General features: G+C 49.1%; 2 protein-coding genes across 2 annotated transcripts in view; both read left to right on the top strand.

The window, feature by feature from the left end:
- Positions 1–12,893, top strand: part of PHF12 (PHD finger protein 12) — a 41,904-nt gene extending 29,011 nt beyond the window's left edge. The window contains exons 7-15 of the mRNA XM_037495320.1: positions 935–1,099; positions 3,780–3,938; positions 4,566–5,361; positions 6,598–6,723; positions 7,216–7,359; positions 8,815–8,913; positions 9,604–9,686; positions 10,266–10,404; positions 10,761–12,893. Coding sequence (XP_037351217.1) covers positions 935–1,099; positions 3,780–3,938; positions 4,566–5,361; positions 6,598–6,723; positions 7,216–7,359; positions 8,815–8,913; positions 9,604–9,686; positions 10,266–10,404; positions 10,761–11,095 — 2,046 coding nt within the window. The 3' untranslated portion in view covers positions 11,096–12,893. The remainder of the gene's footprint in view (positions 1–934; positions 1,100–3,779; positions 3,939–4,565; positions 5,362–6,597; positions 6,724–7,215; positions 7,360–8,814; positions 8,914–9,603; positions 9,687–10,265; positions 10,405–10,760) is intronic.
- Positions 12,894–13,961: 1,068 nt separating this feature from the next.
- On the top strand, positions 13,962–19,035 carry DHRS13 (dehydrogenase/reductase 13). The gene is made up of 5 exons (XM_037494294.2): positions 13,962–14,216; positions 14,312–14,430; positions 15,332–15,455; positions 15,648–15,959; positions 17,936–19,035. The coding sequence occupies exons 1-5, from the start codon at positions 14,090–14,092 to the stop codon at positions 18,394–18,396; spliced, it is 1,143 nt and encodes a 380-aa protein (XP_037350191.1). The 5' UTR covers positions 13,962–14,089; the 3' UTR covers positions 18,397–19,035.
- The last annotated feature ends 54 nt before the right edge of the window (positions 19,036–19,089 follow it).

Here is a 19,089-nt window from a genome sequence, read left to right as displayed (position 1 = left end):
ATAAGTATGGACACATAGAAAGATGAGTTGCTTTGCCTTCTTTCTTTGACTAATGCCACTCAGAAAGGTTTGCTAGGAGAAAGTGTTCTGAAACTCAGTGTGAATGTTTTGTTTTGCCTCCTATAGAACCAGAAGAAAACAACCGCGAGCAGTCTACCCAAATATGATACTTCAGAGCAGCTTTCTACCAAATGAGAAATTACTAGTGGGGTGGGTTTTTTTCCCTAGCCTTAGGGGTTTTGCCTAATAAAGTAATTTGGAACTGCCATATCATTCTTTTCTTTTGAACTGAAGTGTAGGGAACCAGACATAGAAGAGGAAAGGTGGCATAACCTTCTGTATGATACTGTAGAAACTTCTTTTCTCCCTTCCTTTGGCCTCCAAGAGTAGTCCAGATGGGTTTACTAATGCTTCCTAGTACCACAAAGGAAGAATAGGCAAGGCACACAGGATTCTGGTGATCTTAGCTGTCAACCAGATTCATAATAGGAAACAGTTCTGCTTCCTGTTGGGAAGAACCTTTTACTGGGAAGAGAGTCTGGGTCTCCTGTGGGCAAACGCCTTTGTCTCCTCTGAAACGTGTTCAATTAGGGTATGTTGACAAAGGTTGCTATGAGTTAGACAGGAGACTGTTAGAGGAAGGGCATTCCTGTGAATTTCTAGTTTTCTGTTCCCTCCTCAAGTTGTCTTCAGGAATAGGAATATACCAGCTTTCCCTTGCTGGGCAGGACAGGACTGAGGGAGAAAGTTTCATCCATGTTCCCCTATCCTCTAATAAGAACATTGACATAGTATCCTCTAATAAGAATGTTGACATAAGAACGTTCCTTCCCCTGATGGAAGAAACTCATTTGGCCAAGGGCTTCTGTCTAAGTTAGCTAAGGGGGTATGCCATTTGAGGCTCATCACACGAGTGTATTTGTTTTGTCCCTAGCTGAACCAGAAGAATATGACACTGAGCAATCGGTGCCAGGTGTTTGACCGTTTCCAGGACACCATTTCCCAGCATGTCATCAAAGTGGACTTCCTAAACCGAATTCATAAGAAGCACCCTCCTAACCGCCGTGTGCTCCAGTCAGTCAAAAGAAGAAGCCTGAAGGTGAGTCATAAAGTGGTGCAGGCAGGATGGGGGTCTCTGATTGCCTTTATGGACTGGACAGTGGAGCATGGTCCCGATTTTACAGATAGGAAGACTGCGGCCCCTGAAATTTGTCTGTGGGGTCTCGGCAAGTAATGAATGTGCATTTTAATATTTGAAGCAAGTGGTCAGGATTGTAAGGGCCAAACCCCAAGTAGGCCTTCAAATCCTGCAAGTCTCTAGTTCTGAGGATGAACACCTGTTTAGTCCATTCCACCAAACTTACATGTGCTCTGTTGTTACTGGCTCCCATGCTATCTGTTCCTATTAGATGGTCTCTTTCCCAGACCTGTCTGGTGAGGTGAAGGTGAGGGTCATTAAGCAGAGGGACCTGTGCAAAGTTTTTCGAGACTTCTGTTAAATATATTGCTGATACTTCAAATTGTGGCATTGCTGTAATGATAACCTAATATTTGTATGCATTTAACATTGTATATCCACAGAGATTGACAAAAATTTCCATTGTTGAAAAGCGTTTTTTGACATTGAGGCTGCTTCTCATAAGCCATTCAATCCTCTTGTTCAGCAAAAGAGCCCAACAGTAGATACTCACAAATAAATTTTTTTTTTCTCTTAAAATCTTCTGTCTTTTGTCCCAGTGAAAGCCAGCAATTCTCAAATATGACCACTTGGTGGCAGCCACACTTTAAAATCACTCACACTACTCTGATCACTTTCAGTGGGTGTCAGCGCCAGCTAGATGTTAACTCTTGAAAATTGTGTAACAAAATTTTAACTGTGTAAATAGTTATACTTCAGTGAAAACACAAGTTTTCTAAAATTAAATCAAGGTGTTTTTGGTTGTGGGTAGGATATCTCAGAGGTGGCATGCCTTATACCTTGAACAGATGTAAGAGTAACTTAGACTGTGTAAAATTCATCAAGCAGTTTTTAGAAAAGAGCCTCGCTGCTGAAATGGACAGGCCAGGAAGTCTTGATAAAATTCCATTGCTTTGTGATACACCCCTCTTCCCTTTTTTAAACATTTCCCTATTCTTAGGAAAATTCAAGGGTGATCATTGCCTGAAAAGCATTTTGTAGTTGGATAATTTGAGAACGAAATAAGGGCTGTAGCACCAGAGGACAGTAGTGGAGAACTGCTCCAGCTCTGCTGGAACATTGGCCTTTGTCCTTGACATACGGCAGTGGGGACAAATTGGTCAAGAACTTTTTTTCTCTTCCCCATACTCCATCACTCCCCAGCCACTGACCAGCCCACTGCTCCATTCCTCCCCCTCCCATTCCTGACCCCAGACAAGCCCGCTACTATAATGGGGTTGACTCAGTTGACGCAATTCCTTACCTTTCTCCTCATATCCGCCTGCCCATTCCACAGACACCTGTCTCAACCTGCCTAAAGCCAAAAGTCTTCTGCCTGTAAATCTGCTCTTTCTCTTATATTTCCTATGTCAGTGAATGACAGCAATCTCCACTGAGTCCTTCATGCCAAAATTCAGGGAGCTATTTTTAGCTCTTCTCTTATCCTCCATGAGAACTTGGTTACCAAATCTGTTCGTTCTCCAAATATTTTCCAGCTCTGCCAGGTGCTTTATGTGCCTTACGTGCCTTACGTGCCTTATGTGCTGCCTTGGGCCGGTGAACATAGAAGTGAAAGCCAATAGCCCACCGGCATCTTTGTTACCTTTGTCTGTCTGGAAGTCCTTGTCATCTTCCAAGTCTCGGTGCAAATACTGCCTTCTTATAAAATCTTCCCTAATCCCTAAGCTCCTGTCCCCCCTAACAGAAATAAGTTCTTGTCTCTGTGTTTTTTATAGCTCCATAGCTTCAGCTGTATAGCTTCAGCTCTTTCGCTGAACAATCTCCATAGCTATGACTCTTTTTCTAGGACCCATTGCATTGTATTGAAATGTTTCTGTGTCTTAGCTCCCTACTAGATTGTGAGCTCCTTGGGGGCAAGGTTTAAATTTTATTTATCTCTGGATCTCTAGGATTTGGCACAGTGCCCAGACTCAGGGGGTGCTCAATAAATGTTGGTTGAATGTATGAATGACTCTTTGCTTATATGGCTCTTTCATTCTCACATGGTGTTTATTCAGATATGCTTTCTGTCTTTATGCAACTAAGAGGTCTGTAATTATTTCATGAGTCATGAATGAATGGATGAAGAAAACAGACATTGAGTGAGTGCTTTTCAGGAGCCAAACCACAGGCTGAGCATTTCCAACATGACTGTGACTTCATTTTACTTTTTGTCTCTCAGATACTGCTCAATTACCTCCCAGATTTGATGCAATTAGAGCCTAAGAGTGGAAGCCCTTTTCAGTGTTGGTCTTACACCAGCACCAGTGTTGGTCTTTCACTTTTTAGGTGAAAGCAAAAGGCAGCCTACAGTGGTTTCTGACTCCTGTGAGTCTTAGACCTTAGTGAAGAAAAATGAGGGCTAATGCCTGTTCATTTCCTTACCTCTTTAGGCTAGTTCAGGAGAGGGGCGGGGCAAGTGAGTGAAAAAGATGAGGGCTCAGAGCATTTGTAGCCCACTGAGCTGCCTTCTCAGTGGACTCTAGAGTGGATGGTGGGCCTTTGAACATCAGCACCGTGGACAGAAGAGCATGGCCAGGGCAGAATCCACTGGACATGTTGGTACTATCTCCGTCTCCTTCCTCCTTTCTATCCTGAACAGGTTCCTGACGCTATAAAATCTCAGTACCAGTTTCCACCCCCTCTCATTGCTCCTGCGGCTATTCGGGATGGGGAACTGATCTGCAATGGGATCCCTGAGGAATCGCAGACGCACCTTTTGAACTCTGAGCACTTAGCCACCCAGGCAGAGCAGCAAGAGGTGAGTGAAGGCAGGGCTGGGATTCTAAATCCAATCTTCAGTCTCACCACAGCTGTAACTGGAAGTAACCTATGTCATTCCCATCCCCATCTTTTACAACCCCATCCCCTCACCACCTCCTCCACCCCCCACCCCCCCACCCCCGCCAAGAGTTGAACGTTCCAGAGAGAACCTCTGGCTCAGATCCTGAGGCAAGTAAGAGAAAACTACAGAGTCGACCGTCTGCTTCTTTCCAACGGTCCCCCAATGCGCTGTGAGATGGGCAAATCTGTCTTGTAGAAAGAGATCAGTAGACCCTTAAAGAGGTCAGGTGATAGTGCTGGACAGCAGGTGCTTTTAGGATACTTGTTGAATATTGTTCACAAGGTGAGCCTTAGGAGCAGAGCCAGCACAGGAATCCCAAGCTCTGCTGACCAGGGTATATAGCCTGCTGAGTATACCAACAAGTCTTGCCTGGGAATGGAAATGAAATCCTATCAGAAGTCAAGCATACTCTTTCTGGGCATTGAGATGGGACCTCGGAAACAGTGCTTGTCAGCTCTGCTGTAGCCTTGGCCACTGTGGCAGGAAGGACCTGCGCCTCCCAGGCCTCTCACCCTCCTCTCCTCTCCTCTCCTTCCATTGCAGTGGCTCTGTAGTGTTGTTGCGCTCCAGTGCAGCATATTGAAACATTTATCTGCTAAGCAGATGCCTTCGCATTGGGACTCTGAACAGACAGAGAAGGCTGATATTAAGCCTGTTATTGTGACTGACAGCTCAATCACCACCTCCCTGCAAACAGCTGACAAGGCACCTACACCTTCCCACTACCCCTTGCCCTGCCCCTCAGGGATTAGCACCCAGAATTCCCTGAGCTGCTCACCACCCCACCAGCCCCCAGCCCTAGAGGACATCAGCTGCAGTTCTTGTGCGGAAAAATCCAAGAAAACCCCCTGTGGGACTGCCAATGGGCCAGTGAACACAGAGGTAAAAGCCAATGGCCCACACCTCTACAGCAGCCCCACTGATTCCACGGATCCCCGGCGACTTCCAGGCGCCAGCACCCCCCTACCAGGCCTCTCACACCGGCAAGGCTGGCCCCGGCCCCTCACGCCACCAGCAGCTGGGGGGCTTCAGAACCACACCGTCGGCATCATTGTGAAGACAGAGAATGCCACTGGCCCCAGCTCTTGCCCCCAGAGGAGTTTGGTTCCTGTCCCAAGCCTGCCCCCTTCCATTCCCAGCTCTTGTGCCAGCATCGAGAACACCAGCACTTTGCAAAGAAAGACTGTCCAATCACAGATAGGACCTCCGTTGACAGATTCAAGGCCACTGGGCTCACCCCCAAATGCCACCCGGGTGCTCACTCCCCCCCAAGCAGCAGGAGATGGTATCTTGGCCACAGGAGCCAACCAGCGATTCTGCTCACCAGCGCCATCATCAGGTGAGTACTGTTCAGCCTTGGGATGATTTGTAATAATTTTATGCTCTTCCTGGCAAAGAAGATTTAAAGTTAAAAAAAAAAAAAATCTCTGAATGTTTCAAAGGACTTTGATGTCATATGATTTGTCCAGCTCCCACCCACCTGACCCTATTTCTCTGATAGAAGAAAAGGCATGTGTTAAGTGGGGCTGCTTAGGCTCTGAAAGCTTAAGTGATTTTCTTAAGGTAACCCACTGAGGCAGTAGCAGGATTGGAACTACAGCCTGGGTCACCTGACTCCACCTTACCAAATCTAGCAGGCTTAGTGTTCTGCCTGTTTTGTCTCATCACCCTAGAGAAAGTCAGCATGCTCTGGAGCCACTGTGGTCAGCCTGAGGTTCTAGGGGATGACTGCAGGATTTCACCATCTATACCAGAAACTAGGTCCACACCTGATCCTGATCCTTAGAGCTAGCTTATGTGGAAAAACTTCCATGTCAGGGGAAATGGGATAGAAAGCAACACTGCCTTTCAAAATAGTTGTAGAGTAGGATGCCCAGAGGTTGGGCCAGAAGCTTGCCCTCATACCACATGCCAAAAAGCATGTCCCTTACATCATGACTTGACTTAGTAATGAACCTGCTCTCAACTGTCCCTAGTCAGCACTCAAGACCTCAAGGTTGCTGACCCCAGCATCTGAACCAGGTTTCAGATGCTGCTGGAACCCCCTGTGGTCTCTCCTGTCGACCTGAAGCTGGCCTCCTAGTCAGCTGGGAGTCTCGGTAACCAGGTGACTGTGACTTCTCTGCATGGGGGCCCCTGTTCCCAGGATGGCCCATACTTTTCAGGCTCTTTACCTGTCTTTCTCAATATCAACCTGGACAGGTTTTGCACCCTGTGTATTGAACTTCAGTAGGCAGGAAGTGCAGGAAAGGCAGCACTTGCTTGAATGAATAGAGGCAGCAGGAAGCTAGTTACATACCAGAGAATGAAGCTAACCCATTATGTTCCCCAGAGCAGTAGATGTCACTGGTTCTCAATGCTCTGGAGACTCCTGCGTGCCCGGGTGCATTGTTGTTCCATCTGCCCTTCCTCACCACACGTTTTTAGCTCTAGGAGTTCCAGAGCCTATGGGGTGAGAATCAAGAAGGGAACATCACCTTGGGTCCGAAATCCAGACCTGTCTCAGCAGTGGGGGATTGGACCGGTGGGTTTCCCTCAGGCGACGTAAGTAACAGTCTTCCTGCTCCGTCCCCAGATGGCAAGGTCAGCCCCGGCACGTTATCCATAGGAAGCGCTTTAACCGTACCCTCTTTCCCAGCCAACTCTACTGCCATGGTGGACCTCACCAACTCACTTCGAGCATATATGGATGTCAATGGAGGTGAGTGAGTGAGCTGTTCTTCTGCCAGCTGCCATGGTGAAGGTGCTGTCCCTACGCAGCATTCAATTCTTTTCAAAAAGGGACAGTAGGGATGCCTGATCCCAGAGGGCTGGGGAGTTGGGTGGGGAGTGGGGAACCTGTGTCTGGCTTATTCATGTGCCAGACATCTAGACCCTCGCCCATGGACAGATAAGTGGTATATTTGGTTCTACCTTTCCAAGACCATTTTATCTGAAAAATCTACCAACTACAGGCATCATCTGCACAGGCTATATTTGGGGCCCACTTTTTACTGTAAATAGATAGTGGGATGCCCACATACAAGTCCTCGTACCACTTTGTACTCTATAATGGTTCATAAAAATCACGTGACTGGATTTTTAGAAATGCTGGAGTATTGGTTCTGCGACACACACAAACACTACTTCCATCCCTACTTCCATCCTCCTTTTCCTCCTCAGTTGCTTTTTAACCTTTCTCTTTGGTTAATAGAAATCGAGATAAATATGCTGGACGAGAAGCTGATCAAGTTTCTGGCCTTGCAGAGAATACATCAGCTTTTCCCCTCCCGGGTCCAAGCTTCACCGGGCAGTGCAGTAGCACATCCACTGGCTTCTGGAGGGCACCACACAGAAGGTGCGCATGCCCACATCAACCACCACACCATCACATCTCCCCTCTATGTGGGTAAATGGCCAACTCCCTTACATGGAGAACCTCAGCTTTCAATATCTTACTCCTCCATGTGTACCTTTAGTGAGCTTAGTAAAACACTATTTCCTTTCTCAGAAAGCAGGGGCAAAACAGCAACCACAGGTTTCAGATCAGACTTGGGGCAGTCTCTTGCAATTTTCATAGACGTATGTCTACTTTGTTGCTTTCAAATATTTATATTACAAGGGTTTTCCCATCCTGGGGGAGTTTTTCAAGTTGAAGATGAGAAACAGAATAACAATTGGGCTAGCTTCCTGAAAATCCTTCCCAAGAATTCTGCATAGGCATTAGCCATTAAGATTCTTTTTTTTTTTTTTTTTTTTTTTTTTATTTATTTGTTTGCTGGTTTGTTTGTTTTGTTTATACATGCACTGGGCACAGTCAGAAGCGCGGGAGGGTGAGAGAATTCACAGAGCCAGAGCAGGGAGCAGAGCAGGCAGAAGGACCGAAGTACACTGCTGAGGGGAGCAGCGGGCGGCAGGAGAGGTCTGCGCGCCATGTGGGACCCTCCTCCGGTGGCCGGGGAGCAGCCGGGGATCGAACCGGCGTCGCAGAGGCTGCGCGCAGTTTCGCAACCCAGCGCTCAACCGCTGCGCCACCGGGGAGGCCCGCCATTAAGATTCTTGCTGCTTAAAAGTATGGTCCCCAAACCAGCAGAAGCAGCATTACCTAAGGGCTTGTTAGATATGCAGAGCTCATACTTACAGAATCAGAATCTGCATTTTAACAACATCTCTAGGTGATTCATGCACATTAAAGTTTGAGAAGTTCTAGTGTGTTCCTTTTTTATTTTTTTTTTTTTTTAATATTTATTTATGCATACAAGAACTGGGGTGCAGGCCGGGGCGGGGGAGGATTCACTAGAGACAGAGTGGGGAGCAGAACAGGCAGACTGGCTGAAATACATTGCTGAGGGGAGCAGCAGGCGAGACGAGAGGTCTGCTGTGCCATGTGGGTTGCTTCTTGGCCAGGGATCGAATTCGTGCTGCAGAGGCTGCGGCTAGCTTCAAAGTGCTGCATCTTAACCCCTTGCACCACCAGGGAGGCCCGGTCTTTGTATTTGTACAGCCTCCAAGTAGTATCACTTGGTACTTGTACCACCTGGGCTATAACTGGTACCAGCAAGCAACTTAGGGACTTAAGTACTATCATCCTTGAATTCTGTGACTCTCCTTAAAGAGAGCTTGTCTTACCCCATGTTAAAAATGCTGTGGGTGAGAAGAGAAAGACTTACCCTGAAGCAACCCTGTGCCAGGTATCAGTTTAGATGGCTCTTTATTTTCTCAACTTGAGCCAGAGGTTCAGGTTCTATTGGTTTGTGTTTGGGTCACATATTCTGAGTTTCTGAATGCTCCTATGTCCATGTTTGTCTTACAGTGCAAAGAAAGGAAGTACAGGCCCGAGCTGTGTTCTACCCTCTCTTAGGGTTGGGAGGAGCTGTGAACATGTGCTATCGAACCCTCTACATCGGAACGGGTGAGCCAATGGGAGAAGTGTTGAATCTGTTCAGTCCTAAAGAGCGGCACCCTGACCCTCAGGCCAGAAAGGGGTGAGGGAAGCCTTCTCCAGGTTTAACTCAGTAGGTATCTAGAGAAGAAGAACTAAGAAAAGAGACCGTGAGGTGCTTGTCTTCCCTGACTTTGTGTCCTGTGTGGCATCAGGAGAGATCAGGGTCAACTCTTCTGCTCGGTGAGGCATTTTAGACATTGCAGGAACTACCAGAGAAAAGGGCAAAGGCTTTGTCCTTAGGAGCCACACATACCTAACTTTTAGTCAGCCCTATATCTGGTACAAAGAGACAGATAGATTAGCCCATAGATAACGTTCCCTTTCTTTTAAATGATACGATTTGTGGACCTTTCATCCTATTTTGTTACCTCTTAGGAACATCCCATCCTTTTCAGTGGCTCACTGTACCTCCTCAGGGTAGCAATCACATGTTCTAAAGCAGATCAGGTGGCAGGGACATCTGTTCCTTAGCAGGGGGTTGAAAAAGACATCAATTTTGGTTCAAAAACACATGGAGAGAGACCTGTGCCACCCACCCCTTGAGATTTCTACTAGTACCTGCCCAGAAGCTAACTCCCACCCCCCTCACCTCCCCCACACATGCACCTTACAGTCTGTTCTCTGTCTTCCTCTTTCTCTACTCCTGCCACCTTGCAGGAGCTGACATGGACGTGTGCCTTACAAACTATGGTCACTGTAACTACGTGTCCGGGAAACACGCCTGCATATTCTACGATGAGGTGAGGGGTGGGGATGGGGTGGGAGGGAGCTCTCCCAGCCTGAGGCACTGTTTTTTTGTTCAGTGCCGTAGAGTGAGAGGAAGGGGATTAGGGGGTCCTCTCCTTTTCTTCCCTCCTTGTCATTCCTGGAGGAAAAGAGTAGTGGTGTGAAACGGCATCCTACCGCGGCTGCTTGCTCCTGAGGAGCAAGGCTACCGTTTCTCCTAAGGTTAGTCACAGGCACAGCAAGAGAAGCCCATGGCAAGGGAATGGGAGGCCAACATAGGATAGAAACCAAGCCTTCTGGGAGTGTCCCTGGGAGTTTTATCACCATTATGTGCCAGTGAATATCATTTCAACAGGAAACAGTGCTGAGGAGGCAGAGAAAAGGGGGAAGGGAGGGAGGACTAGGAAGGAAGGCTTCTCTGAGGAGGTGACTTTCAGACCGCATTCTCAAGGAATGGGGAAGGAGGGGCACAATTAGGGGAGAAAGTGAGCTCCCCAGGTAGAGCAGCCGAGCCTGTTGCAAATGTCCTCTCTCCCCTTAGTCCAGGCCCCACGCAGCAGACCACACATCTTATCTTCCCTCCTCCTCCTCAGAATACCAAACATTATGAGCTGTTAAACTACAGTGAGCACGGGACAACGGTGGACAATGTGCTGTATTCATGTGACTTCTCTGAGAAGACCCCGCCAACCCCCCCAAGCAGTATTGTTGCCAAAGTGCAGAGTGTCATCAGTAAGTTGGAGCAGAGGCCTATGGCCACAAAAGCTGCCATTTTTTGGACACATTCTCTTAGGCCCCAGTCAGGGTAGCCCTGGCTTGTTGCCAATGACCTGCCATCTCTTGCCTCCCCAGTCCTGTTGGCCAGGCTGTCCTTGCTCGTGGGTCCAGGGCAGGCCACGGAGAAGCAAGTGCTATACACCCACATGTATACACATCTACTTGGGGACCTGAGACTCTGTCAGTCCTTTCTGAGTGTCCCTCATCCCTAGTGGTGCAGCAGCTAGAATGGGGCAGTGCCATGGCCCAACCCTGGCGTACAGCCCAGAGGGGTTCACTGTTCACTGTGACCATCCCCCCTCTTTTTCTAGGGCGCCACAGGCACCAGAAACAAGATGAAGAGCCAAGTGAGGAGGCAGCCATGATGAGCTCACAGGCCCAAGGGCCGCAGCGGAGACCCTGCAACTGCAAAGCCAGCAGCTCAAGCTTGATTGGGGGCAGTGGGGCCGGCTGGGAAGGCACGGCCTTACTGCACCATGGCAGCTACATCAAGCTGGGGTGCCTGCAGTTTGTCTTCAGCATCACTGAGTTTGCGACCAAACAGCCCAAAGGCGATGCCGGCCCACTTCAGGATGGGGTGTTGGCCGAAAAGCTCTCTCTCAAGCCCCACCAGGGCCCAGTGCTGCGCTCCAACTCCGTTCCCTAGGACCGGCGGCTGCCCCACCACCCGCCTGTCCACCTAACCCAAGACTCCTGCAATGCAAAAATGTACACAAACCAAGCCCGGGTTTTTTCTATACTCCGCCAGAAACCCTTCAACTACAATCTTTGCATGAAATGAAGAAAATCTTTTGACTGTTTTTTAAAAATTCTTTTTCTTTTCTCAAGTTCTAGGGGGCATTTGCACATATATTTGTACTCAACATTTCATGGGAAAGCGGCAGACCCGAGCTGAGGAACAGCATGGGCAGGGAGGAAAAGACCAATGGTCTGGACACTTCCTCCGACACAAAACCGTTCCCCACCCACCTCCTGCTCCCCTCCCTTCGCCCGCCGTTGTAAAATAATCAGAAACTTGTTCTATTTTGTGGCAGTGACAATAGTTTTATATTAAAAGAAAAAATACAGTTTTCATACAGCAAAATCTATACAATATCATTGTTTTATTTAATATAAAGATCGCTACCCACCCTCCTTCCATGGTTCCCACCCTCCAAGTTATTTTCCCTTTCTGCAGCGGTTGCACTACAGGTAGCTACTGTGTATTATGGACAAATGGGAAATGAATTCTTTTCTGGCTGTCCATCTATTTTATTTCAAATAAGGAAAAGTGTATTTGGATTTTGTGTAAATACATCTAGTGATGACATTTTTTCAATGTTTTTAAAAACTGTGTACAGTACTACATGTGGTAGAATGTTTTCTTCAAATTGTCTATTGTAGCAAAAATGTTTTTGTCGTAAACCTGTTTTGTCTCCTTTTTTTGTTCTCTTGCCACTTCTTTCCTCTTTCTCCCAGCCCCTGCTCTGTCCTTCCACCCCACAACTAGTACCGATGTACATAGTAATTGTAATGTTTTAGACTTTACAGAAACTTTCCTGTATTCTGTATATAAAAAACAAAAATACTTCAAATTATGTTTTCTGCCTGTCTGTCCTCCCTGTCATCACCCTTAGAGGGGACCCTCCCTGAGATCCTGGACCCGCAGTCTGAGTAGGTCTCATTCCCAGATACGCAGTCCCCAGTGGAAGTCAGCATGTGAGAGGCATCAGAGGAAGTGAGCCTCAGGTAGGTGGAGAGAAATGGAAGGGAGGTTCCATCTGCCAAGGAGGGCTATTGTGTGGCTATTGTAGGTAAGTGTTCTTGATCATTTGACATGACCAGATTTTGTAAGATTTTGAGAGTACAGGTCCCTACTCTTACAGTCCCCAAAACCAAGACATTACAGCAGGAGTTGGCATGAGATCTCTGCATTCTGGTCTAGACACTTCAATTAGGAGCTGAGCTGCCTTTGGTTCCAGTTGCTTGCTATAATTTTTTATTCGTGTTTTCAGGGAGAATTCATAAGGCCTGGTTTTGTCCTTCCTCATCAGTCTTTAAATGGGCACGGAGCAGTTCCTTTATTTACGTTCATCCTCTGCCTGGCCTTAGGTCATGGGTCTTGATCTGGCAGTATAAGCAGTCAACAGTGCAGATGGCCCTGCCTCTTGGAGCTTAGCACGTAGTATAGGACAATTTGTTGATATCTGTGGTACAAAAGAAGGAATAGGGGAAATCCAATCTCTGGACCCAATCGTACCACAAAGTTATATGACTTGAAATCACCTATACAACTTAATTTCCTCCCATTAACAGAAGACAAGTCTACTGTATTACCTTATTTCTGAGGTCCTGTTAAAACTAAGCCAAACTCCATTCTTCAAAGATGTGAGGAGTCTTCTCTGGAAAGTTCTGAAGATTCTCCTGCTTGAAAAGCACCTCTGAGTGTCAGAATATTGCCTTATTGATGGAGAATGCATCTATTGTTTCATAATGCTTATTCCAATACCACACAGCATCTATGATTGAACCTTGAATGTACAGTGCAGCTGGTTAGGAAAGTTGCCCAGAATCTGGTCTATGCACTGTTTTGACCCACCAATCTCACTGGTCTCTACCTGTTCCCCTACTCTGAGGAGCCCCTTTAAGGGACAGAAGTTTATACATAGTTGCCAAGACGACTATGCTGGTTACACCATGAATGGGGGAGGGGGGTGCTAAATGGATTTATTAGGCAAGGCCCTTCTGGCAAGGCACCTGACTGAATACCTTTACACATGCCTTCCTAGCTATCCTCACCCACCTTGCCATCAGCATCACTTCTTCCATTGAGTTATACAGCTTCTTTACCTGTGAGAACCACTCCAGACAACTTTCCTCCTGAAGGTCAGATTACAGACTTCCCTCTCCATGCATCTTTTCAAAAAATGGCAGTGGGGTGGGGACAGGCGGAGAAATATAATGAGTACGTGAATCCTGAAATCCCTTAATTGATGGTGCCACCCTGAACACATTTTCACCTCTCAGACTAATATGGAAGAACAAGGAAGATTCCTAGAAGCTGAGGGCTAGGTGTAAGAACTGGGAATTAAAGGACTTATTTATGGAAGGCGAGCCTGAGTAAAGGGACTCACAGCATTCACGTACATATTCATCCCCAAAAGGGAAGGGCTGCTACAGACACCCTGCAAACCCGCAACTATATCCCAAGGTCCGGAAGTACACAAGAAGGGCGATCCTAGGCCCCCGGGGCACATTACACACCCAAAGTCCTTCACAAAGATTATGCGGGCGCATGTACATACTTACAGGGCACTCCCAGGGTGCCCTTGCATTTAGAAGTTCACGCAAACACAATCCTAGAGGGCGCTCCCAGGGCGCACACACAAAAAGACGCACTTAGGTGTTCGCCCGAGCACACGCCCAGAGGACGCAGGCGCACGCCTAGGGGGCGCTCGCCGGGCCCACGCGCACCCGCACGCACACACACCCCTGCCCAGCCTCGCGCCCGCCCCCGCCACCTCCTCCGCCCCCGCTTCTGCTTCGGGAGGCCGAGGCGCGCCCGGCGCCCTTCCAGGCCCGAGCGGAGCGCGCAGGCCGCCGCCGGGCAGCGATCCAGGGCGGTGCCGAGCCTGGGCGGGAGCCCGGAAGCGCAGCCGGCATGGAGGCGCTGCTGCTGGGCGCGGGCTTGCTGCTGGGCGCCTACGTGCTCCTCTACTACAACCTGGTGAAGGCCCCGCCGTGCGGCGGCATCGCCAGCCTGCGGGGCCGCACCGCCGTGGTCACGGGTGAGCGCTGACGGGCGCGGGGCGGGCTCCGGGACGCGGGGCGGCGGGGTTGGAGGCCCGCCTTGCTCAGCTCGGCTCGCGCCCGCCGCCCGCAGGCGCCAACAGCGGCATCGGGAAGATGACGGCGCTGGAGCTGGCGCGCCGGGGCGCGCGCGTGGTGCTGGCCTGTCGCAGCCGGGAGCGCGGGGAAGCTGCCGCCTTCGACCTCCGCCAGGTGAGGGAGCGCGGGCAGGAGTAGGTCGGTGCGCAGAGGACAGACCCACCAGGACAAAAAGGGGTGAGCAGAGCAACTCCGAGGGATCCCGCCCCTAAGAGGAGAGAGGGGTTCTGTCCATTAAGTGCAGAAGAGAGGGGCACCAGACCCAAACTGAGGAGTGGGCTTCTTAAAGAAAGGAATTGCCTTTCTACGGGCAGCAGTGCTACTAATGAAAGACAGTAGGGGAGGGAACCGCATGTGCAAAGGTTGGAGGTAAGAAAGCTGGTTCCGATTTAAGGCACTGAAAAAATTTTTTCATGAGACAGGAGCACAAGAGCATGGGGGAAAGAGGCAAATGAAAGGGTTGGAGGTTCTGAGGCAGGATCAGGCTCTGGTGACCTAATAGACCCTGTTAAGGAGCTCGATAATGTAGGATCAGCAGTGGAAGTCCAATGAATGGTCCTCAGCAGGATCTGGACTAACTGAATAGCATTTTTGGAAGAATCCCTTGGTGGTTGTGAGATGCCTGGGCTCAAGGGGACAAGAGTGGGTAAGAGGAATCTGTTGTAGATTTTAATTTTAGGGTTAGTATTAATGGGCACAGAAAATAATAATAGTAATAATAGTGATCTAATATATATATTAGATCACTTAATCTTCACAGCAGCTTTACCAGCTAGGTAATATTATTATTCCCATTTTAGTGAGAGAAATGTAGTCCAGAGAGATTAAATATCTTGCTCAAGTTCACACTAGTAAAAGGCAAAGTAAGGATTTGCATCCAGAATCCACACACTTATCCACTGCATTCTAATGCATAAGAGCAGATCTTAGTAAGAATAGAGGTAAACTCAGAATTTGGTGCCTGGGGAGAGGGAAGAGGTATCTGGTGACAAGCCCAGCCCTTGCCACTCCACAGGAGAGTGGGAACAATGAGGTCATCTTCATGGCCTTGGACTTGGCCAGTCTGGCCTCAGTGCGGGCCTTTGCCACTGCCTTCCTGAGCTCTGAGCCTCGGCTGGACATCCTCATCCACAATGCCGGTGAGGGGCACCAGGCCCTGCAGGGGGTTGGCGGGTGGCCAGGGCCAGCTGTCCCCTCCAGCCAGGCTTTGGAGGGGGGTTGGGCAGTGGACATGTGGGAATGATGCCCCCTGCCACCATCTCACAGATGGGGATGCCCAGGCCTGCTGGGTTCCCTCCGGAGCAGTTACTCACACCTAGCCCCTGCCCCAGGGATCAGTTCCTGTGGCCAGACCCGAGAGCCCTTTAACCTGCTGCTGCGAGTGAACCACATTGGCCCCTTCCTGCTGACACATTTGCTACTGCCCCGGCTGAAGACATGTGCCCCTAGCCGCGTGGTGGTGGTATCCTCAGCTGCACACCGCCGAGGGCGCCTCGACTTCACCCGCCTGGACCGCCCAGTGGTGGGCTGGCGGCAGGAGCTCCGGGCATATGCTGACAGTAAGCTGGCGAATGTATTGTTTGCCCGGGAGCTCTCCACCCAGCTTGAAGGCACTGGCATTACCTGCTACGCAGCCCACCCAGGTAAGGCTGTGACTCCTCCTCCCATTCTTTCCCCAACCTGTCTCCCCCAGCCTCTCAGTGAGCCACAGAATCTCAGAGCAAGAAGGAAACATGATCTAGGAGACAACTATTCCTTGCTGCTGCTGAAACCAGGCTCTCCCTGTTTGGGTTCTTCCTCTTACACCACCAACCTGGATGCTGACTCCTGAGCAGGATATGGCAATGAATAATGCCCAGGTTCTTACCCCACGAGCCATCCATGTAAAGTGGCTATGATATGATAATGATGATGATAGCTAATAATTACTCATTTAAGAAGCATTTACTTAGTACCTACTATATTCTAGGCATTAATCTTGATGATGAGGATATAGCAGTGAACAAAACAAAGACTTTACCGTGTAGAGTTTAGATTCTAGTTTAAGGGAAAGGAGACAGCTAATAAAGAAATATATGTGACAAGTGGTGACCAAGTGCTATGAAGAAAGATAAAACAAGGTAAGGGGAATATGAAATGACATGGGTGGTATTTTATCTTTGGCAGTTAAGACATATTTGAAGGCGCGCAGACCTCTCCTGCCGCCCGCTGCTCCCCTCAGCAGTGTACTTCGGTCCTTCTGACTGCTCTGCTCCCCGCTCTGGCTCTGGTGAATTCTCTCACCCTCCCGCGCTTCTGACTGTACCCAGTGCTTGTATAAATAAATAAATAAATCTAAAAAAAAAAAAAAAAAGACATATTTGAAAAGATGACATTTATGCAGGGACTTTCTGGGGAGAAGTGTGTGAAGAACAGAGCAAACAGGGCATCCCTGGTGGCCTGGGGGTTAAGTCTCAGCACTATCACTGCTAAGGCCTGTGTTCGATCTCAGGGAGCTAACACACATTTGGCACAGCAGACCTCTCCTGTCTCTCCCACTGCTCCCCTTAGCATGTATTTCAGTAAATCCATCTGCTCTGCTCCCCACTCTGTCTCTGTTGAATTCTCTCACCCCCACCCCCGCACCTTTGATCCACACTCCAGCTCTTCTACGCAAAAATAAATAAATAAAATCTTTAAAAAAAAACAGAACAGGGCCTCCCTGGTGGCCCAGGGGATTAAGTCTCAGCACTATGAAGCTATCACCAGCCACTGCTGCACAAGTTCAATCCCCAGCCAGGGAGCTACCCACTTGGCACAGCAGACCTCCCCTGCCTCGCCCACTGCTCCCCTCAGCAGTGTATTTCAGTCAGTCTGCCTGTTCTGCTCCCCACTGTCTCTGGTGAATCCTCTCACTGCCCCTGCAACTCAGGCCTACACCCCAGCTCTTGTATGCATAAATAAATAAAATAAATCTTAAAAAAAAAAAAAAAAGAACAGAGCAAACAGCAAGTGTAAAGATGCTGAGGCAGATGTGCTCCGTGTGCTTGAGAAAGAACAGGGAGCCTGGAACTGAGAGGAGAGTGGCACGAGACAAAGTCTAGACATTTTTGTTTTTAGTCTGAGTGAAACAACTGTTGAATAAGACCCATCCCTGCCTTCAGGGAACAGGTTACAGGATAACAAGATCTTCCCTCCATATCTTACCATACTGCATTTTAGATATTTACTGCCTGAGGCCCATTAATAATTATAATAGCCACAATAATAATGAACATAGCTTTTATGGGTCTTTATTATTCCCCACATTACTAACATCCAAAACGGTGACTGGCCTAACACAGGTGTTACTGAGATGTCTGCTAGTGAAACAAAGGAAGGTGAATTAAGCTTAAAAAAAAAAAGATGGAGAAAGAATTGCTTGAGGCCTGGGACACAGTGTGGGCAAAACTGGGAGAAGGGGTTATACAAGTAGCTTGGATGAAGAGGAGACAGCTGGCTGTTGGAAATGACTGCGCCCTGAATGTCCTGGTTTTCCTAGAACTGAACTCTGTCCCCACTCCCATCTACCCCTGTTCTTGTTGCTCTTACCCTGGACCCTCCCCTGCTATCCTCCCAACTCCTTCCTTTCCCTTCACAGGGCCTGTGAATTCAGAGCTGTTCCTGCGCCATGTTCCAGGATGGCTGCGCCCACTATTGTGCCCACTGGCTTGGCTGGTGCTGCGGGCACCAAGAGGAGGTGCCCAGACACCCCTGTACTGCGCTCTACAGGAGGGCATTGAGCCTCTCAGTGGGAGATACTTTGCCAACTGCCGAGTGGAAGAGGTGCCCCCAGCTGCCAGAGACGACCGGGCAGCTCACTGGCTCTGGGAGGCCAGCAAAAAGCTGGCAGGGCTTGAGCCTGGGGAGGATGCTGAACCTGACGAAGATGTCCAGTCTGAAGACCCAGGGGCCTCGTCTTCTCTGAGCAGCCCCCACCTTGAGGAGCCCACAGTTTCTGAACCCCTCCCCAGCCCTCAGAGCTCACCAGACTTGTCTAAGGTCACACACCGAAGTCTGGTTAAAGCTGAAACTGTATCCCAAGCCTCTCATAACCCCTGACTGGGATGCTTTCTATGGAACTCGAAGGCCCAAGAAAATCATAGCTGCATGCCAGGCCAGGCCCTTAGCACTGAGGGCTTTGCAGTTTTGACCTCCAGGGTTACTTTCTGGGGCTTGAAGATGTGTCCTGGACAACTCTTTACCTGGTAGAAAGAACTAATGGTTGATCATTTCTTCCTGAAAGTAACAATAACCCCAGATTGTGAGGTAGGAAGGAGGTAATGTGCCAGACTCGGCTCAGCGGGAATGTTAATATCCTATTTTCAGGCCCCACCCTTGATGATGCTGATCAGTTCTGAAGAAGGGCCTGGGAATTTGCAATTTAATGCACTGCCAACAATGAACTGGGCCCTTAGCAACCATATAGCTAGGTAGGCAATTACCCCCATTTTGCAGAGGTGAGAGACTCACTCCAGGTCTCACCGCTAGTAGCGTTACAGGGCAGGGAGAGGGGCACCTCCCCTTTCCTGGGGACCACCCTGATGCAGTAGAAGGGGAGTTCCAGGGCCGACTACTGGGGGTGCTGGTGGGGCAGAGCGGTGGTTATTGAAGCGTACCGTGGGAACAGGGTGCGCCTTCCGGGGTGCTATAGGGCTGAGCCCTGCGATCCAGACCGCCGTGCAATAAAGCGTGTGGACAGCCGGGGCTCGCGCTCGTTCCTGCAGCTCGCGAGCCGGCCCCGCCCTCCGCCGC

Source organism: Talpa occidentalis, unplaced genomic scaffold, assembly GCF_014898055.3.
Source record: "Talpa occidentalis isolate TD23 unplaced genomic scaffold, MPIMG_talOcc4v2.1 talOcc4.7, whole genome shotgun sequence".
Taxonomy (NCBI): Eukaryota; Metazoa; Chordata; class Mammalia; order Eulipotyphla; family Talpidae; genus Talpa; species Talpa occidentalis.
Note: the sequence above shows the minus strand (reverse complement) of the source record. Positions and strands in the feature narration are given on the sequence as shown.